General features: G+C 58.3%; 1 protein-coding gene across 3 annotated transcripts in view; it reads right to left on the bottom strand.

Moving 5' to 3' along the window:
- Nucleotides 1-355: 355 nt before the first annotated feature.
- The window catches only part of LOC140424881 (protein adenylyltransferase SelO-like), a 132,387-nt gene continuing 121,197 nt past the window's right edge, over nt 356-11,545 (bottom strand). For 2 of the 3 annotated variants that reach the window (XM_072508429.1, XM_072508430.1), the window contains exon 19: nt 356-1,387. In XM_072508429.1, coding sequence (XP_072364530.1) covers nt 1,265-1,387 — 123 coding nt within the window. In that variant the 3' untranslated portion in view covers nt 356-1,264. The remainder of the gene's footprint in view (nt 1,388-11,545) is intronic. The other variant, XR_011947716.1, reaches the window with a different exon arrangement.

Genomic DNA, 11,545 nt, shown 5'->3' with positions numbered 1-11,545 from the left:
GATTTGAATTTATCTGTCAATTTAGCTTTAGGTAGACTTTTCAAATGTGCTATGGTTATATTGTCTACTTCCAAATAAGCCTGGGCTAGAACAAGAGCCATCTTTGCAGTCTCCTTATTTACAAACACGTACTCACTTGGTTTAAAAAGTCACAAATCCTCTACACCAAAAAGGAATTATGTTTTTTTAAAAATTTCGGTCCAACTCCCAATTTTGTTAAGAACCCTGCTAATGTTACCTACATCCGTGACTCAAAACCCGAAGGGTAGCTTGAAACACTGGTTCGAAGTGGTATATATTTGTTTGGAATAATGTGAGGAACAATGTGCAATCCAGTGAGGAACCAGTCCAGTCATTGGGTAAACAATTAATAAAGAATATTTATTAAAGTAAAAGATAACAAAACAAAACACACGACAAAATATACACTATGACACTTAAATATATGAATAAATAAACACACCATTGTTGTCTGAAGTTATCTCTTGTTCCCAAAATATACCACGTTCTATGAACTCACTGAGATACTCCTTTTCCCAAGCAACATCCAATTTTAGGAACCCTATAGGTCAAATCCAGTTAGTAGTTACCACACAATACTGCTTAGATGACCAAGTCTGGGAAAATGTTCCCTCCTGGTACAGCAAAGGTACGAACTGTGTCTTTTAGAGGAGAATATTTGCACTCTAAATGTTAGATGAAACAAGCCTTAGTGGTTCGGATCATTGATTTATCTCACGTGTCTGACCGTTGAACTGGGAACTACCCTCCTTCCCCAATGAGGGTGCTAGCAGTCATACCGTTCAATCTCTTTGATATTCCCCTTGTGGATTCAGCTGTCTACATCTCTCAAATTCCTTGCCTTTAGAAGTTATCATTTGTATCGCCCCACTGATCTCCAGTAAGCACTGTTTCTGATATGGCCATTTGCACCTTAATGTCTTTAGGTGCTTGCTAATCTGGTTACTGGGAAAATCGCACCTCATGATTCCTCTAGATGCCTGCTAGTCTTTTCCTTGTCTGTTATTTTGTTTTCATCTCAAGTTTACTGTTAACCTTGTTAATTTCCCACATTTCTAATAACGATTTAGTGATGAGCAAAATTTTTAAATTAATTAACTTTATCGACAGTGTTTTATTTATCAACTCTTAACACATGAAAAATCTGCCCAGAATGGGAATATAGAATTACTTGGCTATACCATTAAAACCAATAGGCTGGGCTGTTAACAATTTCTGGTCCTTATACAATTTGCTTTCATCATTAAGAGGAACAACTGACACGAAGCTCTCTAGCCCATGGAGGAGGGTGTGAAGAATATCCTGCTTCTTCAGCTTCTGTCTGCTTGTTAAAAGGATAGCATAAAACTTTCTGCAGAAGGTGGACCTTAAGGCAAAGTAAAGAAATAATTTGTCGTGTGTGGCATTGATATTTTAACTTGTATAGTTAACACCTCTGTGGACATTATATTAATATAGAATATTGTCCAGTTATAGAACATACAGTGCAGAAAGAGTCCATTCGGCTTATCGAGTCTGCACCGACTCACTTAAGCCCTCACTTCCACCCCATCCCCGGAACCCAATAACCCCTCCTAATCTTTTTGGACACTAAGGGCAATTTAGCATGTCCAATCCACCTAACCTGCACGTCTTTGGACTGTGGGAGGAAACCGGAGCGCCCGGACGAAACCCACGCAGACATGGGGAGAACGTGCAGACTCCACCCAGACAGTGACCCAGCGGGGATTCGACCCTGGGACCCTGGCGCTGTGAAGCCACAGTACTAACCACTGTGCTACTGTGCTGCCTGTTATTTCCTGACAAGTCATGCTTCACAATTTTAACAAACATGAATTTTTAATTCCTAATTTTTCATTAAAATAGGAGTGTGCAAATGGGAATTTGGTTTTATTAATATTCAAATTAATATTCAAAATTTACCTTTTGAGCTAAATACCTAAGAGTTGATAATAATAACAGGTGTGCAAGGACAGCTCTTACACCCATCTACATGGTTCCCTTTGATCCCAGTTCAAGTACACCACTGATCCCTGCCCATTTTTCAGGCTCAGCCAATTTAGAAAAGCTGAACAGGCTCCTGCCAGAATTCCAACAGAGAATGTGGAAGGACAGCTGGGGAAGGGTAGTGGGTGGAGTAGAGGAAAAAACATTATGCAGTTACATGATATGAAGTCCTGCACGGCTTAAAGGGTAAACAAACCAGGTCAATGAAGCATGGAGACTATAGCAGTCCTTCCACTAATTAGCAAAAGGCAAGAACAAGGGGCGTCATTCTCCGACCCCCCGCCGGGTCGGAGAATGGCCGTTGGCCGCCGTGAATCCCGCCCCCGCCCCCGCCGAAGTCTCCGAAGGGAGAAAAGTCGGCGGGGCGTTAATGGCGCCGCTGCCGCGGAGAATGTCACGGGCCTGCGCAAGGCAGCCGATTTTCGGCCTGCCGATATTCTCCCTTCCGGATGGGCCGAAGTCCCGTCGACGTGATGACCGTTCACGTCGACGTCAATCAAACCTCCTTTTCATCGGCGTGACCCGGTGCTCCAGGCTCACGCCGACCAGCGAGGAGGTGAGTGACGGCCTGGGGGGTTGGCTCTGGGCAGGAAATGGCGTGGCCGCAGACTGATTGCCTGAGGAGAGGTGTGTCTCGGCTTGTGTGTGTGTGCGGCGGGGGGGGGGGGGGGTTAGAGTAGGCTGGGCTCCGGGGGAGTGCCGGGAGGGGGTCCGTGCCGGGGTGGAGGTTGGGGGTTGGGGAGGGGGTCCGTGCCGGGGTGGAGGTTGGGGAGGGGGTCCGTGCCGGGGTGGAGGTTGGGGAGGGGGTCCGTGCCGGGGTGGAGGTTGGGGGTTGTGGAGGGGGTCCGTGCCGGGGTGGAGGTTGGGGGGGGGGGTCCGTGCCGGGGTGGAGGTTGGGGAGGGGGTCCGTGCCGGGGTGGAGGTTGGGGGTTGTGGAGGGGGTCCGTGCCGGGGTGGAGGTTGGGGGGGGTCCGTGCTGGGGTGGAGGTTGGGGGTTGGGGAGGGGGTCCATGCCGGGGTGGAGGTTGGGGGTTGTGGAGGGGGTCCGTGCCGGGGTGGAGGTTGGGGGGGGGGGGTCCGTGCTGGGGTGGAGGTTGGGGCGGGGGGGGGTCCGTGCCGGGGTGGGTGATGGGAGGGCAAATGAGTTGGTCCACCTGGCCAGGTGCCAGCCTCCAACAGTTGGACCCATGCGGTCCATGCCACCTGGCTGGGGGGAGGAGGGGATATGGGCAATGATGACATGTCGTCGTTCCCCTCCCCCCCACCAGGTCGTCATGTTTTCAGATCATCCAGCGATGTTGGCCGCCGTGGTGGCAGCCGCTCATGTCTATGTTGCCCTGGATGAGGAGGAGGAGGAGGAGGAGGAGCGTGCCAGAGAGGCGGCGCAGGCTGCCGCAGAGGGGCAGGCGGCAGCCGCCCAGGCTGGAGGGACACCTGATCGACAGGACGAGGAGGGGGAGGAGGACGTCGCGGCCCCACGGCAACGGAGGCACCCGAGGGCGCCCCGTGTGTACCGGCCCCGGCAGTCATACCAGGACCTCAAGGACCGGGAATGCAGGAGGAGACTCCGGATGAGCCGGGAAACCGTGGCACACATCTGCCACCTGCTGGCACACCTGTCACCGCGTGGCACTGGCGGGGGATACCCTCTCCCCGTGTCCGTCAAGGTTACGGTGGCCCTGAACTTTTATGCAACGGGGTCATTCCAGGCACCGAGTGGGGACCTGTCCGGCATATCGCAGACATCGGTGCATCCGGGCAGTGACAGATGCCCTTTATGCCATGGCGCACCGCTACATCCGCTTCCCCGTGGACCGGGCCAGCCAAGATGCCCGGGCCGTGGGCTTCTCTGCCATTGCCGGGTTCCCCATGGTCCAGGGCGCGATCGATGGGATGCACGTCGCCGTGCGGCCACCTGCAGATAACAGGGCCGTGTTCACTAATAGGAAGGGGACCTATTCGATGAACGTACAGGTGGTCTGCGACCACCGCATGATGATCCTGCACGTCTGCGCCCGTTACCCAGGCAGTGTACACGACTCATTCGTGTTGTCGCGGTCATCCATCCCCGGCATGTACGAGGGACGCCATCCCCGGCTGAGGGGCTGGTTGCTGGGCGACAGGGGCTACCCATTGCGATCGTGGCTGATGACGCCTATACGGAGGCCACGCAATGAGGCGGAGAACCGCTACAATGATGCCCATGTAGCGACAAGGGGAGTGATCGAGAGGTGCTTTGGCGTGCTGAAGATGCGTTTCAGGTGCCTGGACCTCTCTGGGGGCGCCCTCCAGTATCGGTCAGATAGGGTCGGCCGCATCATTGTGGTGTGCTGCGTCCTGCACAACATAGCCCAGCAGAGGGGCGATGTGCCGCAGGCAGAGGAGGGCGGAGTGGAGGAGCAGCAGGAAGAGGCCCAGTCCTCCCCAGATGAGGGGGATGGGGGCAATGGTCAGGGCAGACGGGGTAGACACAGACGGGTGGCTGTCCACCGTTACCGGCTGGCCCAGCGGGCACGGGACAGACTGATAGACGCCCGCTTCACTGACTAGATGGGCGTGGGAATCGGGTAGTATGGCCACAGACCGCACACCATGACAACAGCCGACCACCCACAGCCCCCACCCATCCATCCACCCAGCACCATCACCCCCCACCCCAACCCCACACACCCCACCCGCATGCACACCACCCCCGCACTCCCAATTGCCGATCCACCGGCGGCACAACGGGCCGGGCTCACCCAGTTGCGGGTGGACGCGTGTCTATCGCAGGCCATGGAGAATGATGACAGCCCGCCTCCGATGAGCTCCTGGCTCTACATCGTTGGACTATGTCTGACCCATGGCCACAGTACCACCATCCACCCGGACCATCCCTGCATGCGGCTGTGACACTGCAGCGCACGGTCCCGTCCTCTGCCCGGGGGATGTTGATGGCGGCCCAGGGGGAAGGGGGCAGACTCACCTGGGGCTGAGGTAAGACCACCCCTCACACACACACTTGCGCTCAACGTACATGACACTCCCGCACACTTTGGACAGAGCACAAAGGCAGCTTCGGTAGGTGTAACATTGACTTTAATAACCAAAGGAGTTCATGCACGTGCCCAAGCGCCTAAAACTCATCTGTGCCCTGCACCCGTGCCAACTTACTCAGTGTCTAATTGTTTGGCCTTACGGGCCCTTTGACTACGTCTACGTGGTTCCCCAGACGGTACAGCAGAACTGGAGGTGGACTCCTGTGATTCCTGCCCTCTGACACTGGATCCCTTTGGCGGCCGTTTCCTGGGACGTCCTGGCCTAGATGGGCCAGGCTGCGGCCCGGGCGACTGGGATGGCGAGCTGCCAGCCTGTCCTGCCCGTTGCCCACCCGATGCACCTGGGACGGAAGGGGGGGAGTCCGAGGTGTCGCGGTGTACCGGGACCTCCCCTACAGAGGGAGCCGGGACGGACCACACCACCTCCTCCTCCCTCGGGGTGCCCGATGGCCCCCAGGCCTCTACATGGGTGGGGGATGCGAACGGACTGGCCATCCGACGCGCCCCCGACATCTGGCGCTGCCAGTCCTGGAGGCCCGTGCTGGTATCGACAGGGGTCTGCAGGTTTGCAGCCATGGAGCCCAGGGGGTTGTCGAACCCTGTCTGCGACAGTGCGACGCCAGCTCGCACATGGCCACTGGCGCCGATGCCCTCAGCGATGGCCTGCTGAGACTGGGCCATGGCCTGCAGAGACTGGGCCATGGCCTGCAGAGACTGGGCTATGGCCTGCTGAGACTGGGCCATGGCCTGCTGAGACTGGGCTATGGCGTTGAGCGCCTCTGCCATCTGGCGCTGGCACTGGCTCATGGCCTCCTGTGAGAGGGCAGCCATTTCCTGGGCCACAGACGCCGCCTGCACGGAAGGCCCCAGGCCTCGCAAACCGTTCCCCATGTCTGACACCGTCGCACCCATTGCCTCCACCGCGGACGCCACCCGTGCGGTGTCAGCCTGGGTGGCACGCATGACCGGGACCACTCCCAGCTCCTGGACGCGGGTGGACTCCTCCACCTGCGACCGCAGCCGCCGCAAGCCACCCGTCACCCTATTCGCTCGTCTCCGTGTCGGTGGTTGCATCGGATCTATGTGTGGGTGTGGTAACTGCAGGAACCCGGGATCCATCTGGGCGGCAGATGTTCGCTTGGCCTGGGCTGCCCTCCGACCGCCCGGTCCCTCTGCTGCTCCTACCTCCACCTGCTGTACCGGGACGGCTGTGTTGTGCGCACCAGTGAGTGTACCAGACGCCTCATCACTAAAGTGCCCAACCGTGGTGAGTGTTTCTGCGATGGTGGAGGGTGTTGGTGACAGCAGTGGCGTTGTGTCGTGCTCTTCGTCCCACTCTGAGTCCATGGCACTTTGGGGTGGGGGTTCGTCTCCACCCATCCACTCTGAGTCACTGTCCGGTATTTCGTCTTCCCGGGTAGGGGTGTCCTGGGTAGTGCTGTCCCGGGTAGTGCTGTCCCGGGTAGGGGTGTCCTGGGTAGTGGTGTCCCGGGTAGGGGTGTCCTGGATAGTGGTGTCCTGGGTAGTGGTGTCCTGGCTCGGATGTGACGGGGGCCTGTGGCTGCCCCCCTCATCGCTGGGTGGTCGCTCCCGCACGTGACGGGGGTGTCGTCTCCCTGTTGCTCCAGGTCTCTCCGTCTCCCGTGGTCTCCGAGGGGCATCCTGCGGGCGTCGCATGCTGGAGGGTTCGGGTCTCTCCGTCTCCCGTGGTCTCCGAGGGGCATCCTGCGGGCGTCGCATGCTGGAGGGTTCGGGTCTCTCCGTCTCCCGTGGTCTCCGAGGGGCATCCTGCGGGCGTCGCATGCTGGAGGGTTCGGGTCTCTCCGTCTCCCGTGGTCTCCGAGGGGCATCCTGCGGGCGTCGCATGCTGGAGGGTTCGGGTCTCTCCGTCTCCCGTGGTCTCCGAGGGGCATCCTGCGGGCGTCGCATGCTGGAGGGTGCGGGTCTCTCCGTCTCCCGTGGTCTCCGAGGGGCATCCTGCGGGCGTCGCATGCTGGAGGGTGCGGGTCTCTCCGTCTCCCGTGGTCTCGGAGGGGCATCCTGCGGGCGGTCTGCATCTGCGGGGATGGGTGCCTGGACGTTTGGTCCTGCGATACACAATGAAGCATGCATGGTTAGACATCAGGCAGTGATCAGGTGATACGGGAGAGGGGGATATAGGGGAGGGGGGATATGGGGACGGGCTGTTGGTGGCTCACTTGCTCGTGGGGCCCCGACCTCTGCATCAGCAACCTCCCGGTCGTCAGGTCCGCCAGCCAGTTCCAGGGCCCTTTCCTCGTGTACGGTCAGTGGCCTCTCATCAGCGGGCCCTCCTCCAGTCCTCACATGCTCCCTATTGTTGTGTGCGCGCTTCTCCTGGGGGGGGGGGTGGTGGCAGGGGTAAAAGGCAACAGTGTTAGGCAGGTATATGAATGCACGCCATCGGTTGCGCGTGCATTGCAGAGGTTAAGGTTAGGGCTGGATTCACTTGCGGATATGGGGGATATGGGGGAGGGGGGATATGGGGGAGGGGGGATATGGGGGATATGGGGGAGGGGGGATATGGGGGAGGGGGGAATATGGGGGATATGTGGGAGGGGGGATATGGGGGAGGGGGGATATGGGGGATATGGGGGAGGGGGGATATGGGGGATATGGGGGAGGGGCGATATGGGGGAGGGGGGATATGGGGAATATGGGGGAGGGGGGGATATGGGGGATATGGGGGAGGGGGGATATGGGGGATATGGGGGAGGGGGGGATATGGGGGAGGGGGATATGGGGGATATGGGGGAGGGGGGATATGGGGGAGGGGGGAATATGGGGGATATGTGGGAGGGGGATATGGGGAGGGGGGATATGGGGGATATGGGGGAGGGGGGATATGGGGGAGGGGGGATATGTGGGAGGGGGGGATATTGGGAATATGGGGGAGGGGGGTATGGGGGATATGGGGGAGGGGGGATATGGGGGAGGGGGGATATGGGGGAGGGGGGGATATGGGGGAGGGGGGATATGGGGGAGGGGGGATATGGGGGAGGGGGGATATGTGGGAGGGGGGGATATGGGGGAGGGGGGATATGGGGGATATGGGGGAGGGGGGAATATGGGGGAGGGGGGATATGGGGGATATGGGGGAGGGGGGGATATGGGGTAGGGGGGATATGGGGGATATGGGGGAGGGGGGATATGGGGGAGGGGGGATATGTGGGAGGGGGGGATATGGGGAGGGGGGGATATGGGGGAGGGGGGGATATGGGGGAGGGGGGGATATGGGGGATATGGGGGAGGGGGGAATATGGGGGAGGGGGGATATGGGGGATATGGGGGAGGGGGGATATGGGGGATATGGGGGAGGGGGGATATGGGGGAGGGGGGATATGGGGGATATGGGGGAAGGGGATATGGGGGAGGGGGGATATGGGGGAGGGGGGATATGGGGGAGGGGGATATGGGGGATATGGGGGATATGGGGGAGGGGGGGATATGGGGGAGGGGGGATATGGGGGAGGGGGGGATTTGGGGGAGAGGGGATATGGGGGATATGGGGGACGCTCACCCTGCCTGCTCTGACGAGGTCGTTCACCTTCTTGTGGCACTGGGTGCCTGTCCGTGGTGTCAGGGCCACAGCGGTGACGGCCTCTGCCACCTCCCTCCACAGACGCCGGCTGTGGCGTGGGGCAACTCTGCGGCCGTGCCCGGGATACAGGGCGTCCCTCCTCTGCTCCACCGCATCCAGGAGAGCCTCCACATCGCGTGACTCGAACCTCGGGGCTGAGCGACGGCCAGCCATCAAGTCGGGTGTTGCGGTCGGCTGTTCCGGTCGGGTGGGGGGGAGCTGCGCGGCCTTATGAGCCGTCACGCCGTGCAGCGCGTATGACGCTGCACGGCGTGAACCACTGCGCAAGCGCGGATCCCGTTACGTCGCTGCTAGCCCATTTCGGGCCGCAGACTATCGGCCTATTTTTATGACGTGACGCAAGTGGGATTTGCGCCGTTTTTTGCGCCGATCGGCGGAGTTTCCGCCGATAACGGAGAATTTCGCCCAAGAAGAGAAGACTTTGCTCTGTGCAGCGTATCATGATCTGGAATACAGTGCCAGAAGGCTGCTGGAAAAAAAATCATTGGTAACGTTCAAAAGAGGATTGGATACATACATGAAATGTGGATAAATGGGCATCACAGTGGTGCAGTGGCTAGCACTGCTGCCTCACGACGCCAAGGTCCCAGGTTCGATCCCGGCCCTGGGTCACTGTCTGTGTGGAGTTTGCACATTCTCCCCCTGTTTGCGTGGGTTTCACCCCCACAATCCAAAGGTTTCATTTCATTTCATGTACACGGTAGGTGGATTGGCCACATTAAATTGCCCCTTAATTGGAAAAAATGAATTGGGTGCTCTAAATTTATAAATTTAAAAAGAAAAGAAAAGAGAAACGTGGTTTAAAAAATCTGCAGAACAAGGAGAAATAGCAGAAATGAGAGACTAATTTTACAGGCCTAATACTGAGTGTCTGCTAGTGGTGTAGTGGGAAGGTATTCAAATGACGCTCTGTCTCTTAAGTTAGTCTTCTAGCTAGTACTCTGAGATTTCTATGAAATACCTGTACATGCGCCGCCCCGACATGTCATTTCCGCGCCAGCTGGCGGAGCAACAAAGGCCGTTTCCGCCAGCTGGTGGGGCGGAAATTCCTCCCGCGTCGGCCTAGCCCCTCAATGTTGGGGCTCGGCCCCAAAGATGCGGAGCATTCCGCACCTTTGGGGTGGCGCGATGCCCGTCTGATTGGCGTCATTTTGGGCACCAGTCGGCGGACATCGCGCCGTTTCGGGATTTTGTCCAGAAAGCAGATTACAAACTTGCTTTTCTGAGGATTGGACAACTGGAAGGAAAGATCATTACAAGCCAAAGTGCCCCATACGAAATATGCTGCCAGGCACTTCACCATTCAGATCGGATTTAGGGCTAGGAATAGTTAGAAGAGTGCAAATTTGCACACAAAGGGCGTCATTCTCCGACCCCTCGCCGGGTCGGAGAATGGCCGTTGGCCGCCGTGAATCCCGCCCCCGCCGAAGTCTCCGGTACCGGAGATTGGGCGGGGGCGGGAATCGGGCCGCGCCGGTTGGCGGGACCCCCCGCTCAATTCTCCGGCCTGGATGGGCTGAAGTCCCGCCCAGAAATTGCCTGTCCCGCCGGCGTAAATCAAAGCTGGTATTTACCGGCGGGACCAGGCGGCGTGGGCGGGCTCCGGGGTCCTGGGGGGGGCGCGGGGCGATCTGACCTCGGGGGGTGCCCCCACGGTGGCCTGGCCCGCGATCGGGGCCCACCGATCCGCGGGCGGGCCTGTGACGTGGGGGCACTCTTTCCCTTCCGCCTCCGCCACGGCCTCCACCATGGTGGAGGCGGAAGAGACTCTCCCCACAGCGCATGCACGGGAAACTGTCGGCGGCCGCTGACGCTCCCACGCATGCGCGCATTTCCGCGCCAGCTGGCGGGGCACCAAACGCCATTTCCGCCAGCTGGCGGGGCACCAAACGCCATTTCCGCCAGCTGGCGGGGCGGAAATCCCTCCGGCGCCGGCCTAGCCCCTCAATGTTGGGGCTCGGCCCCCAAAGATGCGGAGCATTCCACACCTTTGGGCCGGCGCGATGCCCGTCTGATTGGCGCCGTTTTTGGCGCCAGTCGGCGGACATCGCACCGTTGGGGGAGAATTTCGCCCAAAATCTTTGGACAAATTTTGAATTTATGCTGGAATTTGAGATTTCCCATGTTTGAAAGTAGATGCTTGAAGAGTTGAGAAAAGGAATTGCTTTTCATCATGTAAATAAAATATTAGGTTGCAGAGAAAGTCAGTGGTAGCATCACACCACGTAGCATCAGGGAAAGGTAGATGCAGGGAAGATGTTACCAACGATGGGCGTGTCCAGAACCAGTCTGAGGATTCAGGGTAAACCATTTCGGATAGAGATGAGGGGCGGGATTCACTCCCAATAACCCCTCCAGGGGTTATTGCTCTTGAGAAAGTGGCATTGTACCATCTTCTTGAACCACTGCAGTACATGGTGTTGTAGGAATACCCACTGTGCTATCAAGAATGAAGTTCCAGAATTTTGATCTCAGCACTTCTGGCTGAAGATTGTTCCAAATGCTTCAGCCTAATCTGTTGCACTGACATGCTGGGCTCCTTCATCATTGAGGGTGGGGATATTTGTGGAGCATCCTCCTCCAGGCGGGGCGGGAGGTCCCGGCGGGACGGAGTGGCGTGTACCACTCCGGCGTCAGGCCGCCCCAAAGGTGCGGAATCCTCCGCACCTTCAGGGGCTAGGCGAGCCCTGTAGTGGTTTGCGCCCCACGCCAGCCGCCGCTGAAGGGCCTCCGCCGGCCAGCGCGAGTCGGCGCATGCGCGGGTGCGCCAGCGTGTGCTGGCGTCATCCCCGACCATGTGCAGAGGAATTCGCTTCCGCACCGGGAATGGCGGAGGACCACAGCCTCTGGTGCGGAAGGA

This window comes from Scyliorhinus torazame, chromosome 6, assembly GCF_047496885.1.
Source record: "Scyliorhinus torazame isolate Kashiwa2021f chromosome 6, sScyTor2.1, whole genome shotgun sequence".
NCBI lineage: Eukaryota > Metazoa > Chordata > Chondrichthyes > Carcharhiniformes > Scyliorhinidae > Scyliorhinus > Scyliorhinus torazame.
Note: the sequence above shows the minus strand (reverse complement) of the source record. Positions and strands in the feature narration are given on the sequence as shown.